The sequence below is a fragment of the Daphnia carinata genome, chromosome 1 (assembly GCF_022539665.2).
Source record: "Daphnia carinata strain CSIRO-1 chromosome 1, CSIRO_AGI_Dcar_HiC_V3, whole genome shotgun sequence".
NCBI classification, from domain to species: domain Eukaryota; kingdom Metazoa; phylum Arthropoda; class Branchiopoda; order Diplostraca; family Daphniidae; genus Daphnia; species Daphnia carinata.
The window spans coordinates 13,300,895-13,323,487 of record NC_081331.1 but is presented as its reverse complement, the minus strand read 5'-3'; the positions used below and the strand labels follow the sequence as shown (position 1 = coordinate 13,323,487).

The 22,593-nt window shown below is 41.2% G+C and overlaps 2 protein-coding genes across 2 annotated transcripts in view; both read right to left on the bottom strand.

Moving 5' to 3' along the window:
* LOC130690976 (glutamyl-tRNA(Gln) amidotransferase subunit A, mitochondrial-like) overlaps window positions 1-20,408 on the bottom strand; it is a 60,546-nt gene extending 40,138 nt beyond the window's left edge. The window contains exon 1 of the mRNA XM_057513865.1: window positions 20,403-20,408. The gene's annotated coding sequence lies outside the window, so the exon portion shown is untranslated. The remainder of the gene's footprint in view (window positions 1-20,402) is intronic.
* On the bottom strand, window positions 5,398-11,371 carry LOC130691066 (homeobox protein engrailed-1a-like). The gene is made up of 2 exons (XM_057513971.2): window positions 10,307-11,371; window positions 5,398-6,367 (listed from the first exon to the last, which is right to left on the bottom strand). The coding sequence occupies exons 1-2, from the start codon at window positions 11,211-11,213 to the stop codon at window positions 6,006-6,008; spliced, it is 1,269 nt and encodes a 422-aa protein (XP_057369954.1). The 5' UTR covers window positions 11,214-11,371; the 3' UTR covers window positions 5,398-6,005.
* Window positions 20,409-22,593: the final 2,185 nt, after the last annotated feature.

The following is a 22,593-nucleotide window of genomic DNA, read 5'->3' as shown; positions in this document are numbered from 1 at the left end:
GCCATCAATAATCATTAGCACCTGCAGTATCTGTTTTTTTTTTCTTCTCATGACACGTTTATGTGTTTGTGTAAATTTTGTGTACATTTTAATTTTACCATAGAAGAACCGCAATAAAAACTGGAAACGAAATGATGTATCACTTACATGTGTTTGTAAATATGTGGTCGTAATTAACGTGATATGCGGATGCACTGTCGCTACGCTGGAGGTCCTCTCTTGTCGTCTGGCGTTCAGGAAAGAGCAACGGCCTAAATGAGAAGAAAACCTAGAAGGGTGATGTTGCTTTTAGAAGCGCTGGCAAAGTGAAGCCAAGCATAGACCGTAGGCATTGGTTTCCTCTGACATCTGTCACACACCCATAGTGTTAAATGCCACTCGTCTGCGCGTGGATCCAGCAGAAAACCCCACCGTTTCACGCATACCAAAGCTGCAAATATCTTTTTAGAAACGGTCTAAACGTTTGGCTCTCCTCTTCCTTTAGTCCCTATACGAGTACATATATATATAGAGAGAACGAGGAAGCCTTCATTATCTGTTAGCTTATACTGTATAGCAACTAGATGGTCGTTTCTGTCACTTTTACTGCCAGCGCTGCATTTCAGTGCCAACTGTCCTGGCCGTATTAACAGCAGTCAATAAATCTTTATATTAGCAGACAAACTTTGTTTTTATTCGCTAATTGATGATTCATTTCTCGAAAGGGAAAAGGTTGTCATATAAGAAAGAAAATCCTGCCTATCAAACTGTAGACGTTTCTCGAGCGTTCCCTAATTTGTGGGATCTACCACGTAAATAACGTGAATATTAAGAATAATGACACCCCTTCTCCCCCATTTTCTGGCATCGTCCAAGAGTCATGTTTTTCTTTCTTTTTTCAAAAAAACTTCCAAAGATATATCTGTTGTTCCTTCGTGTTGGCTCTGATTGCTGTTTTAGGCGGCGAGTCGCATCAGTTGTTGCGTTTCCACTATCACGTGTACAACGCAGTTTGTAAGTGTCACATGAGCCTCTCGTTAATTAGACGACTTGCGTAGTTAAAACGACGCCCTTATGTGTCGCACAAGATTTTCAAAAGATCTCCTATATCTCTATATATAGAACATGTTCAATCGTAGAACCCTAAGTCTTAAAACAAGTCCTAGCCAGTCAATTGGCAGATGTACAAAAAAAGATTTTCCTAAATCCTGAAATACCTTTTTCAAAGAAATCAATGGGCAATCATGCGGAGTCAAACCAACATTCCGCAAGATACATTGGCAGACACTGGCGACGGACAGTGGGGAGACTAAATTGGTTGGAAAATAATAGGACAGCAAAAAAAAAAAAAAAAAGAAAGAGGGTCTGTCTCATTCAAGAGATGACTTTGGTGGGTAAGGTAATACTTTGAGGCGCGATGGAGGTATGCCAACATCTTTCAGGAGGGTCCCTCACGCCCTCCTCTCCTTCCTGTCAAAGCTCATTAGCACCCAACAGAAGATTTTCTGTGAATAGCAGTTCGGCATATGGAGAAAAGGGAAGTGATTCCGGATCATTTCACGCCAGGAATTGTTTATTTCCGTCATGACTGTTGTGTCTGCGGCAACACAAGCTGACGTATTATAACCAGCGTCAAACGAATTTCGAACGAAAAACTCTATCAAATAACATTAACGCATTTTCGCTGCTCGAATGCATTGATTGGTAGAGAAACGCGTTTTATTTTAGAAAGATGTTTCCGCTTTCCTTGAGCTTCTCAGACAATGTACGTCGCGATTGAATGTGACAAAGTGTTTGAAAATCTCTCAAACAATGGGCAATGAAATGAAATTCTCTCATCAAAAGTCAGAAAGATATATACTGTTTATTTCAAACTAATCTCTCGTGTATCGGATCAATCCATGAGTGAAATCAAAGGAAGTGAATCCGAGTGGAAAACGGATGTGTGTACACAGATAGATCTTTTGAAGAGTTGATAGATCATGCCCCCATGTTTGTTCTGGCATCAAAGTGAGGCCATCGCACCAATGTGACAGCGGCTCGCGCTCTGATCCGCTGGAATGCAACAAGCGGCCACCAGTCAGCCAACCTGCGGGCCGAAAGCGCAGCGGCAATAGAGGTCGCTTGGGTGCTATGCATTTGTACAAATCGGGGGAAAAAAAGAAAAAAAAAAAATGAAAAGAAAGGCGAGAAAGAACGAAGGAGACGATGGAGTGCGTCACGTCAAAACAGATCAGATCCCGCCGCCGATGCTCAAAAGCGCCATTTAAAAAAAAAAATACACATTCCGCCCTCGACTTGTGTTATGTGGTGTTGGTTTGAAAAGTAAACAACAACAGCAGGATAAAATAAAACAAAAAAAGAATGTCAGTCAAGAATTTTGATGAGCTCTCTCAACTTGAAAGAGTATCGAGTGGTGATGAAGGCACCGCCCAGATGGACAGCAACGTGGATTCAATAAAAATGTTGATACGTTCTAGCTTGCGCTTAACTGTGTAATAGGATCCTCTGTTTCGTAATATTACGTAAGAAGTTTTAATTTAATTCATTTATTATTTGTGAACGAGACGGAAGCTCTTTTTCGTGAAGTAAAACCCAAACTGTTTGCAGTTGCAACTGTTACGAGAGCCCATTTAATGTGAAGAGTGCGCCCTTATACGTAACATCATATCAAGGCTAGGTGAGACATCTGAATCGAAAAGAAAAAAAAATTACAAGGTGAAGCAAAGCGAGTAAAATGAAAGAAGAAAACGAACCGGTTTAGCTTTTTTCTTTAACTATTAGCCTACCATTCTTCATAAGAAGAAGAGGTGGGTGGCTGCGGTAAGGGTGGGAATAGGGGCTGAGGGGAGACACTTGGGTGACAGTAAGAAGAGACAGAGGTACTAGTAGGAGGAGAGCTAGTGGTTTCGGTGGTCGTTCGAGATGGGGGAGGTTTGTGGTAAGCGTGAGAGTCAGCCGACCGTGAAGACCACCTTGGAAGTTTCACCACTTTCTTGTCATCTGGGCTATATGCATTGCCCTGACTCACACTGAGATATACACACAGCCCACCCTCCCCCAATCTCCTTGTTTGACACCCGTCTTTTTTCTTTTCCCTTTGCTTTTTTCTTTTTCAACTGGCACTGTATCCATCCCCGATATTTGTCTAGTCGGAGCTACGGTCCTTTTTTTCCTTTTAAAAAAGCATGAAAAGGGTAAAAACCCACCGTTTGTTCTTCCACGGCAACTGCACCTTCAATGTTTGATGGGAAAATAGTTCGTCAATTGTTGTTCCAGGCTAATCAAGCTTAAGCATCTCCTACACTTGCTTTTTTTCCTATTTATTGTGGAGGGAGGAGAGCTGCAGGTATGAAAGTAACACATTTTCAAATAGTTTTTGTTCTTCTTTTTTTTTGTGTGAAGCCTTTCTCTCAAGTCAATTCGTGGATGTTATTCAACCGAGCCGCATTTGAATTGCCTTGATATTACCTTTTAAATTTCAGCTTTGTCAATGTTGAGCTCGATCGTTCAAGACGTTCAAATGAAGCCGATGAACTTTGCGTTGAGAAAAGCGGGCGACAAGATCAAATTATCATTAATAAAAACAGAAATGTACGAGTTCGAGGTATGCCTTTTGAAGTCAAGGGTTAAATGGCTGATGATGGACAAAGATAAACTCTTTCCAATGTGAAACACAGAAAAAAAAAAGAGGGCTGGACTGGAATGCAATAAGCGATTTATGAAAGGTACTCTTTTTTGTGTGTGTGAATTTCTCCCATGGTGTTGGTCAGGCCCAATAAAAAGCTCTAGACAAATTCGAGTGTATAGTCAAGGTCCTGTGCCGTACCCATATACACATGGAGGAATGTCTCGGGAACAATTTGGACACAGTACCTCGGCTACCTCATATAGCCGAGGGGACCATATACGTCCAAACACTATGTAGACTAAAAAAAAAAAACTTTGTAAGTTTTCCCATGGTTTTTTTTCATTTTCAAACCGCTGCGACTAGGCGACTATATATGTTTCTTACAGGCCATCATAAATCAACACATCACTTTGGCCCGTTTGGACATCCTAAAGACTCTATAGTGCCGTTGATGTTCCTGCACCAGAAATGATGACCACCCTCGTTGCTACGAGCCTTCTCAATCCAATCGAGCTGCAGGATGAATGTTGAACACCAATGTGCTCGTTACATTGATTTTTCAAGCAATTGTATTCTAATTTGTGACGTTGGGTTATCGACCTCCGTGAAAAAGCGCAATTGCTTCTTGAGGCCATACAGGATTCGAAAGTTTTGTCGTTCAAATTTCATCGCACACGGTACTTGGAACTATTCCAATTGTTCCGTAGCAATGGTACAAGTTTTGGCTGGGTTAACGTTTTGATTGTGGAAAAGAATGAAATAGAATGGGACCAGTGGGTATAGCGCTCGCACGCCGAATTTGTTTGGAAACATGTTTCAATAGATTTCGTACACAGCACAGGCCAATTTAGTCCCAATACGCTGTGACGGATCTGTTTTGGGGCAAACATGTCAGCTACGCTTGGACGCCTCAACGAAAACTCCTTGTCAAAAAGCATTGCCCTCCTCCGTCTCCTCCTCTTTTCTGTCTACATCCCTGCACGGTTTTGGGTGATTCAAAAAAATTCTTATGAGGCACCCCTACACTGGTAAAGGAACACGGCCGATGCTTGATCCTAATCGATTAGCTACGGCGGCGACCTACGCGACTAGAGAGACCACGCTAATCGCCCTGCGCTTTTCTCTGAATGCCTTTGTACAGGACATTCCAGACAGTAAAAAAGAAAAATGCCAAGCCCTTTACAGGACATGAAGGCATATTCTTTTTCATGTAGAGCCTTTATTCTTTCAATTTATACCTACAGCAGAGGCAAAATATTCGCGTGCCTTTTGCTGCCCCCCCCCCCCCCCAAACGTGTACAATAATATAGATTCAATTTTTGAAACCCTTATATGACCCTTGATGGAAAGCATGAAAGTCGAACTATATTGCTGTCTCAAATCATCCTCCACACTCATAAAATTAGCAGCCTAAATCATAGGCCAACAATTAACGTCTTTTATACGAAAAAAGAAAATGAAGTAAATATCGCAATGTGTATTAAACGATGAACAGGAAAAAGCAGCTCCTTTTCCCCTGTTTTAATTTGACATTTAAAAAAATGCTTGAATGTGGCCATCAAGATGACCTTAACCCACAAAGCGCAACATTCAAGCGCGTCAAGCATCGACTAGCATTGGAGTTAGTGGACCATACAGATGTCTACGAGCAAAGCAAGTGAAAGTCCCGAAAATTGATTTTTAATAGTAAACTGATTAGGTTGATGCAGGACGAGATATTGATTTCCGATGCAACCCTTTCCTCGGCTGACAATTCAATTGGCCAAGTAAAACAACAGTCACGTGTCGTTGGGAATACTGAGAATTTATTCACAGATATACAGCACTGCATGTCGTAAGTGCAACACAAATGAAAATGGCCGAGTACATACGGGGACAACGCGACAAAGTATTGCGAACTTTCTTGAATGTCAAAGATAAAAAATACGATAGGAATCAATAGATGAGATTTATATATATGAAAAAAAAAGAAACCATTTGCAATATGTAATTGAACAAAAAAAGGAGGAAAGGGAAGTCCAACTGGGCATGTCATTATGTGATCATAAAATAGGCTTTGTTATGGTCTATGTACTATGTCGGTCTACCGATAGCAGATGAAATTCAACATTGAAAACAATATGGCACGAAAAAACAATTATTTAAATACTGCTTTCCACAACAACAACACAACCAGAGCTGTTGGGAACCTCGATCTCGAGAGAAGAAGAAATCGATCTCCATTAGTCCTGTTGCAAACGTATAGAAATGGAGAAGAGGTTTTTATAGAATAGAGCCAGACATTTTTTTTTTGTTTCAATTGGAGGCTACAAATCTTCTTTGGCGAATTGGATGAGTGAATCGTATAGACGTTTATAATTTTTTTGATTGAAGGATGACACACACGATCGCGTCTTTATTCACTGTGCTGCTCCCTTTGTTGCTGCTGATGAGAAGCGTAGAATTCTTCGTCCTCGTCTTCTTCGCCGACTGGGACGGTCGAATGGTTGTAAAGACCCTGAGCCATGAGCTGCAGTGCCAGGGGATTTTTCTGCCCGGTGGTCTTCTTAATTTTGGCTCGTTTGTTCTGGAACCAGATTTTGATTTGGTTTTCGTGCAATTGCAACTCGTTGGCCAGCTCTTGGCGACGCTTCTCGTTTAGGTAACGATTTTCGGTAAATTCGTTTTTCAGACGAGCTAATTGCTCAGATGTGAAAGCTGTCCGTGGGCGCTTCTCCTCGGCATTCCGGTCCTTTTTGGTGCGGCGTAGTCGGGGACCTGAAACATAAAGAATAATTGAAACATTATTAAGCTTGCCTTTTTTTATTGTTTAGAAATATCACTTAAGGAAAATAAATATTATGCTAACGGAATAGCCCATCCTAAACTTGTTGATTGACCTGAAAATCCTATAGACTCAACTTGATGCCTTTCCCAAAAGGTTAAGACGCCATCGAAAAAAGATATCCGATTGCCAAAATCTTTAATTCTGTAGCTATTCCAAGAATGTTGGTCTTTCTCTTTTTTTTTTTTTTTAAACTTGTGTAGTGTGATACGACACGACTCAGTTATGGCTTACGAATCGTTATTGATTCGTAAGATGGATTGATGCGAAGAGAGCGTATATACAGCCGTGTGTATATTGGTTACGTCGTACAACCGTCAATCATCTTCATCTCCTTAAGTTTCATCCAAAAGGATCTCATTCCAAGCAGACAAATTCTTCGTTGCAATCTATCGTCTAAGGAATTCCGACACAAATCTTGGCTTCTCCCAGTTATATTCATTTTGATAGGATGACGTATGAGCGGGCACAACATTCTGAGTCTTGACAACGTGCCACTATACCCACGAATTATGATTGCCAAATTGTGTTCACGCTAGTTTATTCGTACTCGGAAAAATGCGAGACAGCTTCATTTGCTTTTTAAATCGCCAAATAGATTAAAATGAAAATAAAATGCTATGCAATGCACGGCTGCATAGATCGTACAGTCGGTAATAACTTGAACTAGGAGGAGAGGAGTGTTCATGAATTCACAGAAACATTTTTTTTTTCCCTTTTTATTTTGTTTTGTTATGGAATGACTCCCGGGTTCAGCGTGCCTTGTTAAGAGAGAATAATAACGTAGAAGATTGAGCCGAAAATGCCAGATAAGAAAATTATAGAGGCGGATGACAGTGGGCCATTATGGCTGTCTTTTGAAGGGAGTCATGATGATTGCTTCATCTACCTTTGTGGATGAAGTTATATACGCACAAGGTTTTTTTTTTACAATAGTTTTCAACTCTCAGAAAAGTATACGGATGAAGATGGATGCAATTGTCCGGTGAGCTGCACGAGAGGAAGCAGCAACAGATTCAGATTGTTTGTTGCTGCTGGGTATAATCGACGAAGCCTAAGGAAGCTCATGTCCAATACAGACCACCCAAACACATCACGGCCATCGAAATTGAAGCAGGAATTATTTATACAAAAATAAAATACATCGTTCGCTATTGCGATTTGCTTTTAGCGCAGTTATTCGAAAGGAATTCAAGTATTAATTAAGGCATTGCCTTATAATACGTGCGACAGCCATGCGAAATTCCATGTGACGGTTGATAAGAACAGCTGTACGTTTGTAGTTGAAAACCACACGCAGCCTGCTAGAGAACCCTCCTCGTTGCTGTCATGTACAAATAACCGACGAACTTAATCACTGTCTAGTTTTGATACACGCTCTTTTTGTTTTTTTTGGTTTTTTTACTGGGTTCCCCCATTCCGAAATGCAGACCCCAACTATATGGCTGACTCGTGTACCGTGTTCCATTCCCTATATGATCACATAGTTAATCCATCAAGTGAAAGCTTCAGGCGACTAGCTAAGTTTGCTTCCTCTTCGCTTTCGAGGGGATCACTTGAATAACGCGCTAAAATAAAAGAAGGGAAAGAGGCACTGGTAGAAGCCGTCTGGAAATTTCATCATTTTTGAAGCCCTAATCATGGCAATCTGCGGCAGCCAATTTTGAGATTGCTATGCATTACGAAAGCGAGCTATTAATGCAAACGATTTCAAAAATGGAGCCACACAGTATATAAGACAAATCAATCGATTTGATATGAATTAGTCGTTATCTTTTTATGCATCCTGCAATCGTATGTGTGAATTCTCAGCGCCAATTAACCCAATTAGACGATTAAAATCTCTCACGGAAGTGTGGGTTGATAGGAAAAACGTAATTAAAAGAGAAAAAAAAACTGTAACCCGTGGTAACTTGGAAACGAAAGAAGGAAAAATAAATAAAATAAAGGGGAATAAAAGCAATGGAGAAGAAGAACCTCACATGGCGAGTCAGGTCGGTTGGTCGCCCGGGTGGTCGCTATCTTTGGGAGGCTCTCTCTCTCTTTCCTCTGAAAGCGCGTCGCCTTCAACTTGGCGCACACACAACACAAACACGCGCGCACAAAAATGTAAATAAATATACACACAGAAATAAAAGCCTAAAAGTTATATCTTCTTCACGTCTCTTTTCCAACCAGTGTTGTGTCTCTCTTATTCAATCACTGAAATGGTCGCTGATAAGCCCTCTTTGCCTTTCTCTCTTTCTATATGTCTCTCTTCGCTACATTTTTATGGCCCATGCTGTCCCGTATTTTTTTTTTTTTTTATCCTGAACATGGCCAAAGCGCCAGCTCAACAGACATGAAAAAGATAACCATCACAGTTTTTAAGAAGAAAAAAAAATAAAAAGGTCAAACGCCAATTGAGTTCGCACAGGGCGGCCGTATGGAAAAGGACATTGATGTCATATACCTGTAATAAACTTCGCATCTTTCGCATTTGCAGTGCTACCCTGTGCAAAACGAGCTCTGCATGACATTTTTGAAAAATTCTAATTCTAATTGCAATCAAGAGTCTGAATGTGTAAAGAAATTAACTTGAGTTTGTTTGCTTTTAGTTGTGAAAATCACGTACATTTCTATTAAGTCAGCGTTGGTGGCATAGATATCGCACCACCATGTATGAATAGGGCTGTCGCCGTTGCGACGTGTGCTCACCCATGCGCTCACATATTAAGGGCCTTATCACTGGTGACCAGACCAACCTTTAAAACCAGTTAACCAGCAATGGTGACCTCTCGTTTCTTTTTCCTTCAATTCAGTCCCCTCTCTCTCTCTCTCCCCTTCTTCATTTCAAAAAATAGAAAGTTCTTTAGTGTTACGTACAAATGTCTTTTTTCTTTATGTATGACGCGGAGAGTGTATAGCCAGTGGGGTCACCAACACAAAAATATTGAACAGCAGGAGTTCCTTTTGAAATGCATTTATAAAGACGTTTGAGGACTTGATCAGCACTTGTTTTTTTTTTCGCCTGACATTTCAGTTCTATGGCAAACCATCCGGGATCTGCAGCCACAATGACTGTCGCGGGATATATAAAATAGCTGTAAATCACGCTACAATTGCCCTGGCGTGCCTCCCCCCCCCCCCCTCACAGCAGTGTATGATTATAACTATATGTTTTATGTGCAGAATCCTGGTTGCTGTGTGTTCTTTATTTTCTATTTGGATGTGTTGTGCTACGTCGTGTATATCAGTTACAAAACATACCAGTTTACTAGTAAGACTGAAAATCATTGAAACTCTGCCGATCGAAAGGGATCATACGCTACACGGCCTATAACCAGACCGTAAACAATCAAACTCTGAAGTCTATATCGATTTTTGTGTTGGTCACTTTCCTTGTACTTTACTGAACCCCATCGACCAAGTGAGGGGCGTCATCATGTAGAGCTCAGTCGATAACGGTTTTAAATTGCTTACAGCCTTTCTGATGACTCGCCCCGCGCATATTAAAATCAATTGGTTTTTCGTTGTGTGTGTGTGTGTGTGTGTGTGGAGAATCGTCTAGCAAAATTCTCAGAAAGAGACGAGCTGTACGAGTAGATTTACAAAGATGCCCAACAAAAGTCGCCTTCGGCTACATTCAAGAGCGATTACGTGGCCGGCTTTGAATACAAATAAATGCCAAATGAAAGCAAGAGAAGCTGCTCAAATCTGATCGGACGCTCCTTTGCCATAAAAATCGCATGCGAACCAACAGTTCAAAACAAACTCCTCGTCTGGAATAGGTTTGATTCTATTGACATTAGGCTCGTAGTCTAAATGCTAAGCCCTAGCGGTGCTAAAACCCTTATGATACAGTAGACGGTATGCAAATGAAAGGAACTCACCAGAAGAAGGTCTGTCAGAATAGCGAGTGCAGAAGATCCAAGCAGGCCATTTAGCTGGATCGGTCATTTTGGTTGGGTCGGTAGGTAGTTCTGTGGGGCCTCCAGACTGCTCACCGTCTTTCCCGTTGCTGCTTCCTTCGCCAGATGAGAACGATGAGGAATCAGTGCAGCTGCTGGTACGTCCCGATAGATCAGCTGGATCAGCTTTGATTGAAACGGAAGGTGTTTTCTTGTTCGTCAGCGGAGGCGAGACGGCAGTGGATGATTTCACGCGTTTGCTACCAAGTGAAGGGCTCGTGATGGATGCAGACGAAGCTGTCCTCTTGATCGATTCTCTGTTTAAAGGTTTGAGCTCAGGTTGGTTAGCTTCTTGGTCATCCGCGGCCTCGGTCGAAGTCGATTCTGCGGACGGATGATTGCGGCCGAATTCCGGCTTGAGGATGTTCTCGACTGAGAAGGGCAGAACTCTGGAAACGGATTGGGATGTCGGTGATGATTGTCTCAGGCGGCTCAGCGGATGCAGCAAAGGTGGAGGGGCTAGCGGCGGTGCTAGGTGACCGGCCATGCCGGCAGCGGCTGCGGCCGCTGCGGCAGCAAGTGCCGCGTACGGAGCGTAAGATCCGACACTGAGGAAAGAACCCATGAGACCTAATGCTGCTGGATGTTGGCTTACTGCGTGGTGATGATGATGGTAGGGCGAATAGTGGTAGTTTGGAGCGAAACAGTTGGCGCCGGCGAGGGATGGTGACAACAAAGCTGCTGCGACGGAAGGTGAAGCTGAAAAGCGGCCTGAAGCCGAATTGGCCGGGCTGTCAGGAGCCGCCGGTCCTGGAGTTGAGGCACTTCGTGGGCTGGAGCCTCGATAACACTCGGAGAGAAGAAGTTGGTGTTGCGATACGTCTGCCATTTTTTTTTTTTTTTTTTTTTTTGCTGTCGATTTTGCACGAACACACACCACTCCAAGCGACGGTACAAAAAAAAACAAAAAACAACTGACAAGTTTGAAGCCAATTAGTGCGCTTGATTGAGATATGTGTGCTTTGGAGCAAGTGCTGTCGACGACTGACGACAGCTCAAGTAGCTGGCGGGGGCTTAAAAACAACTTGTGAGAAAAGGCTCCAGTGCTGGAACGGAGAAAGGCGGAGTCGGCTGGAGCAAGTGACCGCCTCTTTTACTTTCACGATTGGTCCAACTTTCGTCCAATCCAAAAGAAGGGATGGTTCCCTTCTCTGGCTGCCTCAAAAATTATCTCTTCAGCCTCGTTGACTTCATCACTTTGATAACAAGAATATAAAGAATACGAGTTGAAAAAGAAAAAAAGAAGTAAAAAAAAAATTTTTTTTTTTAAACCGAGACTCGGCGTTCCTCATCTTGGAGGAACGCTGTGGGTGGTCTGGCGCTTGCGCACCAACCAAAAGGAGATTCGAAATGCCTGTGAAATGCAATTTATTGAAGGCAGCACATCAAGTCGACGGCTTCGACTCTTTCATCTTCATTACAGTTCCGGCCTTCGGGGCCATTTCTGAAAACCAAACGAAATGTAATGATCAAATAGAGAAATCAATTTACAAGGTGCCAGCATATTCCAGCTTTATATTTATATACCTGGTATATAAATAAAGGTGTTCTCGGTGCTCTCGTATACGAGTCATACTCACTTGTTGTATACAACTCTAATAAGGAATACACATCCTTCCACTGATGTTGCCAATTTTATTTTTTATTGAACACATTCACCGTCCGAGAAAGAGCTTTCATATTGGCGCATTGAAATCCCTCGTTACATAACAAATACGTACAGCCCAACGTTGGATCTCTATACCTGCAAGCTGTGCCGCTGGTTACCTCATTCGATAGGCTATAAAAAAAAAAATAGCAAGTTACGAACAAACGCGTTGAGGCTTCTCATTTTTGAATGTGACGAAAAATAAATATGATAACCAGTTCGATTTCGTGTTGGTGACAGAACCTTCAATTCACACGGCATTGTTTGCTGATATAACTATTGCGGCAGCTGTTGCGCGTTTCATCGCTCGAGTATAAGGAGAGGATCCGTGCGCAGCAGTTCTACATCAGCATTAACTTGTCTCTTTTTTTTTTTTTTTTTGATATCACATCCCCCCTATTTTTCGACTTCCCCTCCTCTATATAAGGATATAGTTCTATCATGGTCGGCATATGGCATCTGACTCTTGTTCATACATAAAATACTTATACGTAGATCCTGCTTGTGGAGGGTGATGGTGTATGGCCAGCAGGGGGGAGGGCTATTGAATTGTTGTGACAGACGCTCAGTGCTATATATGTCCTATGACTACGCGATGCTCTTTTTTTTTTCTTTTTCAAAAGAGCCTTTTTGTGTAGCGGTTGCGATGAATCTGAGTAAGATCTCTTTTTATTTTCCCAACGCTAAATATCCTTTATGGTTGAAATGCTTGCACAACAAACATTATCCTTTTGTGTAGACGGTCTTGGCATCATATTTTTCTATATTATCATCGTCATATAGCGGCTCCTTTTTTACTTCGTTTATGCCCCTATAGAATAAAAATAGAAACCAAAGTGTGTCCTCCTATACTAACTGGTTTGCTACCATTTCTAGCAGCGGCATAGGTTGGCCGGCATAAACGTTCTATTCCTAGTACATCAACTCGAAACCGAATAAAAATATTCAGTTGATGAAGTTAACAACCCAATATTGCGTAGTCAATTTTTCTAGATCTGTTTCGCTTTGAGCTTCGCAGTTACTTGTATAATCCTGAACAACTTGAATACGTTACATGTTTTGCTCTTGTAAATTTGGTAGCTGTATCAAGTAATATAGTGACAAGACTTCAAGGGAAAATGGTATACAATAGAAAAAAAAAAAAAAAAAGAATTTAGTTGATTTCTTTTTTCTTTTGTTTTTCTTTTGTGTCAGCGTCAAGCGATAGGAGACTTCATGGACACGAGCTTCTCGAGTCTATACTCTTAGCAGACAAGGGAGATTATTTAACTGGCAGCTCTGTGGGTGGGCATCACATTATTCTGTTTCAGCATCAGCATCAACATCGGACAGTAGGGAGCTGGTGGCCTATCAATATGAAACAGCAGCCAAAGCAAACGAAAAGGAAACCCGTTTGTTTTTTATTTCCCCCAAAGCTAAAAGATTCTGAAGACGTGTCCTCTCTTTTTCAGATAAAAATATCCAGGCATCTCACGTCCACAAACGATATATATCGTTGTAGACGAACGCTAGTTTTTTTTTTTTTTTGTTTTCCTATGGAAGGTTTGTGCTTCAATTCGGGCCTGAGTTATACTGCTGTAACTTGTCGAGTTGAGCACTCAAGTTGGGTCGACGTCAAGCTTAAGGTAGCTACAACAAATCGCGGTGATTAGCACTGCATTTTCACCCCCGGGTCCCATAAAAAAAAAAAATCCATTTCACTGTGTTTTTTTTTTCTTCTTTTTCCTCCCCTCCCATCATGGTTTTTAGCCTTACATTTGTCGTGGCTCGGTTAGACAGAACAATGGCCCACCTGCACTTATACTGATGTCTTGCCATTTGTATTCTCCTTTTTTTTTTCTTCTATACACATCCCTTACTTAGTAGATACATTTTTTGTTTCGTTCTAACTTTCGTTTTGCTAACAGAATTGGTTGATTTCGTATACACAGTCAGTGCCCCCTCCAAAAAAAAAAAGGTTCAGGTCATAAAACAAAATCTGAGCAGACCTTGACAATTATCTATACGTCATCAATGGAGGATTTTTGGCAATCGAGGTGCAATAAAACTCCCGCGTTGTACTTGCTTTTTTTTTTTAAACTCGATATGCCGGAAGGTTGCTATATAGTTTGCAATGCATCTGTCACGCGTTGCAAATGGGACAGTCATTTGTATTCGAGTCTCGAAGACCCTGGGATGACCAGGCTCTATTTATCGCTGATAAACTAGACGACGAAAAACAAAAAACAGTAGGCAAATACTGTCGATGCCATTAGATTTATAGGGCTCATAGTTTAACTGAAATACATTCGTATCGTACGAACCATAAGCCTGACATTGGGTAATCGATGATAAGCGGCCGACTCGTTAAACTGTATATATATGGCTCAGTTAATAACATGCTTTGTTACCTCACAACAGCACTTGGTCTGTTGAACCGCTATAAGTTTATTTTTATGGCGATTAAAAAAGAAGAACAAAAAAAAAATGATGTATTCTGTTCACGCGATGGAAGTCCGTGCAAGTGATCTGTTCGTGCAATCAGCTACCTCGAGAGAACCACAACGGGCCAGAAACAATTGGGATCGAAGTGGGCGCGAGACTCAAATAACGGGGTTCGTTCTTTTTCTCTGTTTTTTCTTTTGTTTTTTTTCCCATAGTCAGACATAGACTATTTATGGTCATGCTTTGTTCAGTCCCGATTGGTGGAATGTTATTTTGTATAGCCTTGCCAGTCTGTGATGGTGGGTACAAGCTATAAGCGCGCAAGAGCCACCACAAAAGGGAGTCACCATTTTCGAGTCTTATATTTTTATTGAGGGAGAAAGGGAGAGAGACGGCGTGATTACACGGTTCTCACATTATTTGTTTGTCTGCGCGCTTGTTTTTGTCTGCTTCGTGTGTGTTGGCTAAAGAAAGAGAGTCAACGAACCAATCAGTCCCGACCACACAACGCTGCGGCCACGTTATATTCAGCCACAAGGCAGGGCAATCATCACCCGCGTGAAACACTGAACGAAAACAACAACAACGGCAGGCACCACAGAACAAAAAAAAAAATCATTTAGTTCAGGAAGTTGTTTTATCAATTCACGCGTGGATTTTTTTTTCTTTTTTTCTTTCGTCCGTCTTTTCAATTGAATTTTCTGTCGTCTAACTCACGTCTCATACCTGTTTAAAGCTCACGATGCACAATTTATTTTGCGGCATGGCGTTCCCCTTCGTTCTTCCTTATTTCTTTCAATTTGAGGAAATATGGTTTATTTCAACAGTATACCTTGATTAGCTCTTTTGCCTTCTGCCAAAGGCACTCACTTTATTTTTGAAGACTCGAGCCGTAACTCCCGCTCGCTTCAATTAGGTTCTATCCCAAATAATGGCTATACTTTTTTTTTTTAAATCCCACGCAGCGCATTTTTCCTTCTTTGATTTTTCTTATTGAAATTGGACGTTAAATGAATGCCTTGCGTTTTTTTTTTATCCGTGATTTTCCCTAACGAAATGTGTTCAACTCTGCGTATTGCGTGGCTGTTTAGTGAACGAGCGCTGCATTTGAAATGAGACTCATGTGTCAACGACGCACGTGCTCGAAAGCGACACGTCGGGTCTCGTCCTTTTCCTGTGTGGAAGCGAGAAAGTTTTGAATGGCCCATCAAACATCTTTGAAATATTCGTCGATGTAAAAAAAAAAAAAAAGAAGACGAGAAAAATAGGAGGAAACACAGGGCCGTTATGGGGTGAAGGGAAAAGAAAGATGAGGAGAGTGTTCAAAAAAGAAAAAGGGACTTGGCGATCGAGCGTTGCCTTGCATATATGATTCCAGCATTCCGCGGCTGCTGTTGATGCCTCTGATGAACTCTCCGTCATGTGACTTGTTATTCTCTTTATACTCAAACGTCACCTACGGGGGCCTCTCTCTCTCTCTCTCTCTCGCTGAGACACATTTGACGAGTGCGACCAAGATTTCATGCGTGTCAGTTTGCTCATTCACGTAACGTCTCTCCCCCTTTGATGGGCAGCGGTGACAGTAACGACAGCCACGCGCCTTCTCCATATAATACCTCATATTTAAAACATATCACTATATGCGTTTGGGTAAAACTGATTTCCTGTATAAAAATTGAACACCACCCAAAACGAGGGATATAAAATGACGCGCTTGTGTATTACTTACACGGACAAAGTATCACTTCACCAAGCCTGTTACGTTACGGCATCAAGCTGATTATGATCTTTAAAGATTTAAATGCTATACGGTTATAACGATTTCGTTTTTAATGAGGTGTGTTCTCCCACTGAAATGCGCGTGGGTACAAACGTTCAACGTTTTTCAGTAATGCGTCATCAAATTTTTTATAGATCAGATAGCATTTCCGTAGTTTGGCTTATACGAGACAAGCAGACGTCTTCGTATGAAAAAAAAAAAAAACACAAAAAAGATATAGCACACAGAAAAGCAATCAGCTTGCAACGACGCGCCTGATGCTGGGAACTGTTCCGCGGTCGTTAAGATCGTGTGCCTTTTTCTTTCTTTTACACATACGGGGTGAAATGAGAACAAGGCAGAAGATGTTTTATATTTGGTTAGGACCCAGCTGCTGCTGTATACACACGTTGAAAGAAGCTGCTACTAGCCATTCGGATGGGCAAACCGCAAATGAAAATGCTGTTATACGTTGCGATGCTTATATGTGTCTTTTGTGTGTACATAAAACGTCGAAATCAAGTGGGAACATCTGCCCACTTGCTGTGACATCCCGCAAAAGAATATATAGACGAAAGAATATGAGTTGAGGCTGTTCGGTTATGTGATCCAGTGGATACCGACTGAACGCAGCCGCTTGCTTATTTAATATATTCAATTCATGCATTTTACGTGATTTTCATTCGTTGAAAATGCAACTGAACTTTTGTTTTTCTACGTTTTTTTATGATGGGACTGGAAAAAAAAAATAGGTTGCACATGTTGCAAAAAGAGTAGCCTTCAGTTCGACGCAAAATATTACAGATTGCCATCGCTTTAAAATACGACCTCCTGGCCAACGTGACTGTGGGAAACGACAGTTCCATCTATAAAATCTCAGCCTTTCTCTCTCTCTTTCGCCTGTCACACACAGATATGTACAAAGACTTCCCCTGGTCAATATTAGCCACGGGTTTTTACAACCTGGTTGGTCCCACTTTTTTTTTTTTTTACCTATGGGTCTACGTGTAAACAGTACGCGTATAGAAAACGCAAGGACAGACGCAGTGCCCATCAAACTACAGAATTGAAAATGGTATGCCGAAACATTGTGACTTGGGAGTATTGCTTTTAACTGTTCCATTTGACAACTCAGAAGTAAACAAAAAAGGCTGTGAGATTTTTACATCATGTATTAGTGTGGGATTTGATGGATGTCTTTCGTTGGTTTTCACCATCGACCACTGAAAATTGTGCAATGAGAAAGGACAAACTGTAGAACGAGTTGCTCACTTCTTCAGCTGATTCCTATTTCTATTGATACAATTGCCAACGGTCACAAACCATTTGCGAAGTGAATGCTTTATATCACGTGAAAAACACTCTCATGGAGCTTCTAGGACTGCTGAAATCTATTTGACCGTGAATTTATAGCTTTCTTTCTCTTTTTCTAATGGACATGCCTTGAAATAAAAATGCCGCTATTGAGTCACTTTTGCAACTGAACACTTTCATCTCCTACCAGCCACGCGAAAACGTGTCTATCGTATAAATTATATGGTCGTTTCATCAAGAAACAATCGAAATAAACACTTCAAATGGTTTTTTATTTCACCGCAGAGCTCCAACGTTTTCCCCTTTCATTCTCTCTGTTAGCCAAGGTGTTCAAACCAGGTGGAGATCACTATCGGTTTCCACCAATACTTGAGGCCAACTTGCTGATCGAGATTCGTAAACAAGTCAAATGACGCGACACTCGATTGGGCTTTGTATTGTCTTGTAATTATCAAGTAACGTCCGCCTTCCACATCCGAATGAGCTAGAACGTCTCCGTGGGGGTACATACTTAAAAATAGCCACGGCGGATGCGGTTTCAGGTGCGCTTATTACCAACACTATGATTGGACTTCTCCCAATTGCACGTCAGCCCGCTTGCCCCGAAACGTTAGAGCAAAACAGACAAACCACCGTCTTATATTTATAGATGTACAAGTGACAACCGATGAGGAACATTTTATTTACAACCCGAAAGAGGAGTTTCTTTCTTATCCAATCAACCCAACAGCCCCTCAATTTTTTATTGACACCGTTGGGTTGCAGCCATAAACAATTGCTAGCCGAGAAAACCATGCAGCCCACCTTTCTTTCATGTAAAATTACGTCGGGCCACAGTCAATTGTGGTGACACCTGGAAGGGCATATATTCGAAACGAATTAGTCACGTTGCGCTATCAACAACCTTCTTCGTTGGAAGAGAATACGCTGCGCTTGCAACAGAAACTATAGAAGAGAAAGAAGATGTTGACATCCAGCAGCCCACACCATGTACGACATGCTTTATATAGTAACATTGGCATGAAAATGGAAATAAACCCTTCAACCAAGTTCTTTCTTCTTTTTTTTACAACCTGTTTTACATACAGTCTTCGACTTATTGTCGTTTAGCCTGTTTTCAACTTCGCATTGCTGCCTTTATAGTCGAACCATAAGCTTTTGACGTACGCTATACGTCGATGGTTCGGCAACGACACAAGATACGTATGACTCAAAAACATTTTACCTTATACCAATAAAAATTCAGTATCAAGATAGACAGAAAGAAGACTATTGAATTAAAATATTTTAGATATTTACATACTAAATTTATACGTATTCCTTTTATTTTTTACGGAGAAAGCTAAAATGTGTGCTGTCCGCTGATGTCCAACCGTATCGAAGAAGACCGCAACTGTGCGACTGCCTTTTTATTTTTATGACCCGCAATACATGATTCTAAAAAAAAAAAAAAAAGGGAAGCCTCTTTTGGTTCTGTTGTCAGCTCAGAAAAAAAAAAAAGGCTGAGACTCGCTGCACAGATAGGCAGCACTCACAAAACAAAAGGCGCAATATCCTATTCGGAGGTAGGCGTTTTGGACAGCTTGACGACGTTTCAATCTCTATATAGTTTCTTCTAATTTAACGGTGGGAAAGCGAAGGCCACCAGAAAGCGAGTAAGAAAAAAAGCCCGTGAGAAAATGTTGCTCTTCAACCTATACAAGACGCGCAGTCCGATGCATCGACTTTCTTTCAATTCCGCGAGTCTATATACGACCACGTAAACATCGGCCGGAGTGAATATATTTACAACTAAAGCTCAGCTATAGACCCTCTGCGTCATAGGACTATAAAGACAAGAAGAAAATATATATAGATTTTATAGCCACCCTTTTGTGTTTGGCTAATAGCCCACCGCTATCACAGCCAAGCGTCAACCACCGCACATTTGGGTGGTGGCGGCCAGTGCTGGCAGTTTATAACCGGAGATGGCCATAACGCATTCGATCGGCAATAAGTGCCTCTAGTTTTTTTATTATCTTTAATAGACTCTCAGATTTAAAAAAAATATTTTATATAGTCCCCAATAATTGTCATTTAGAAACATGATCACAATGTAGTAATGGTCTTTGGTGGCAGAGCAGTTCGCTTTGCTTTATTTCCTACTTTTGAAACGAGCGCTGTGTAATTCACCTTAACTTCTTTTAATGGTTGTTAAAGAGGTTTTTTTTTTTTTGGCGGAACGTAATAAAATAATAAATAGCCAAGTACCCTAACCCGCTGATGATCGAGCTTATCTTTTCAAAGTTATTTGCCATTTCGGCTGTGCGGAGCGCAAAAACGGCCAAACATTTTCATCCAGAGCTATTTCCCTGTTTGAACTGTACGTAGAAAGAAAGGGCATCGATAAAATGTGAAACAAATCGATCAAAAATTGAACTTAAAAAGCCAAAAAACCGTCATGTTTATTGGCAATATTTGGCAGGGTCGTCTTTAAAAAATGCCGCCAACTCCAACGGCCGCCGTCAATAAAAGCAATCAGCGATCCTATTGGGATTTGAAACCAAAAGACATTCCGTACTGGAAAACGGTCTACATAATGACAATTGGGGCAACGAAAGTACCATATACAGTAACTATACAGTTCAGGGTTCACAACGGCGAAATGGACGAAAACATTCCGCCGTCAAGGAAACCCCAAAAAAAAAAAAAAATGGGTTAAAAAGAAAGGCCGATCGTCTTTTTTTTTGGAAAACGAACGACCAACGAGTATGTCTATAAAGGACCGCCGTGTTATTGTTCCTCGTAGTTTTTTTATTGCCTTCATTATCGGCACCATATCTCCATTAAACTATAATGACTATATATATATATATGTATATATATACCGGTACGTTGCACCGAGCATTCCAAACTTCTACCTGCTCCTTTTTTTTTCATTGGATATCGTATAATGACGACCGTGGCAATGAAGGCAAGCGACCAAAGTTTTATTTCATTTTTTTTTTTTTATGATACTTGTGTTTGATGTTTCATTTACAGCCGACTTTAAAGTACGCGGAATCGTTGTATTGCTGATGATACTCATATGCCATCCCTCAACTACATTAACGTCCGATTAAAAAGCAAGACTTCTTTTTTTTTTTCGACGTCGTTAAAATTTATTGGCAATGTTAACTGCGTTTTGCCCACTCGGAAGACAATTGCGCAAGGAAGGCGGGACTGTGCACGACACGATGTTTTAAGTGGTTCGTGTTTAAGAGTTTGATGTATGTACTGATTTGTTTCTCCGATTAGAAATGGGTGTTGCTTATTGTAACAGCTGATGGCAGCCAACGAATTATAGTTCTAAAACCTTTCTCACGTCCTAAATCCGGTTTTTATTTGCCCACTTATTCCGGTGTGCATTTCATAAATTGTATTCGGGAAAAAAATCCCCGTTTTTATGCAATCCTCGGTTGACATGTCGTAAGCCAAGTTCCTTGAGTTGGCCTTCCGAAAGGCTTTTGAAACGTTCCCTCAACTATGAGCCATTAAGAATAACGTCAAAGACGTCAGCCAACGTTACGTAGAAAATAGAACAAACGGTCAAAATATATTGAGTGTGATGAGCTACAAGCATTTGGAAGCTCTTCGTGGCGCACAGGTTCTAACAAGCGCACCACAGAGCGATGATTGATGGCGATTTTTCCTGCCGAATTTAGAGTGGTGTCTACATCTCAGGCGCGCCCATACTATCCAACATGTTTAAGCCATTTGCTTATTAATCATAGAAAAGGTCAAGTTTTGAATATGTACATTTTGAGTATTTATTATTCTGTATCTCTTAGAAATGTTATAGAATGGCGGTCATTGAAAAAAGAAGCTTAACAGGCTGCGCATATTCAAACGCGCTGTTTAGGTTCGGAGGATATGTAAGAATTCCCATTAGACGCTAACATGTTTTTTCGGACCAAAGAGCCATCAAAGGTCCAACATCCCAAATTGAAGAAGGAGAGCTGAAGAGCGCCAACAGCCACAAAATGTCCCCCCCCCCCCCCCCCAACTGAACAATTTCCAATCGGTTGGTGGTGGTGTATGTGTGCAAGCTCATTTCTTTCTTTCTCCCTCCTTTTTTTTCTTAAATAGGAAGAGGAAAAAAAAATTTCCATTGAAATGGTGAAATTAGCGACTTGTCATCCTAAATTGGCTTAAACGGCTCTTCTTTTCGACTTATATGGATAGGGGAAATCAGCGGGTGGGGCTCTTTCTCTGCATCGCCTGTTGAAGAGCATTCTGATTTATCGGTTGAAAGGTGGATGTTGTGCTCGTCGCAGAAGAAAAAAAAACGCTGTGAAAAAAAAAAAAGGAATGAAAATAAACAGAAAAGAGAAATGGATAGAACAACATAGGAAAGGAACGCGCAGTGAAAAAACCGAGAGAGGCCATGTTAGGACTCGAATCGAAGACGACCTGCCGTGCGTTGCTAGCGGGAGGTTGTCACGCCAAACACCGCCCACTTGAAGGCAAAGAAAAAAAAATTCGAAGGACCACACACAAACAACCCACAGATCTTCACTTTGCGCGCATCAACTCCGCATCCATCGTATAGCGATGGAAAAGCCAATTTTTTATATTTTTTCTCAGACAACAAGTTTGTTCATCAACTCTTAATAATCGCATATAATGATGGGGGGGGGGGGGATTCACAGTAAGGGAATTTTTTTTTTTTTTCTTTCTCTTCTGCTAGCGGTTGTTTTTCTTGTCGGTGTGTTTCTCTAATAAAATAAAGATATAAAATTAGCCAGCGTTTAAAAAAAAAAGAATAGCGCTGATTGAATTTCCGTGCGCAATCGTTTGAAGAAGAGCTTTATAGATATTATCTGTGATGGATTTTTTTTTTTAAAGAAAAAGAAAATCTCCCTTCTTCTTGTAAAAGTACCTTTTGGGAATGAGTGAAGTGCCTTCGGGTTATTGGGTGCTGATGGGTGAACAGCAGACTTGCCTGTTTTCAACGGCCATCTTTGGTCCTCTCCTTCTTTTCTCTGCTCCTCCTCCTCCGTCTACCTTTTTCTTTTCGTTATAGGAGGCCAAGAATGTTGAAAA

Coding starts and splice junctions, on each gene's coding strand:
- LOC130691066 (XM_057513971.2), bottom strand. CDS start 11,213: ATGGCAGACGTATCGCAACACCAACTTCTTCTCTCCGAGTGTTATCGA. Junction 6,368..10,306: donor TTCTGACAGACCTTCTTCTG/GTGAGTTCCTTT, acceptor TTTATGTTTCAG/GTCCCCGACTACGCCGCACC.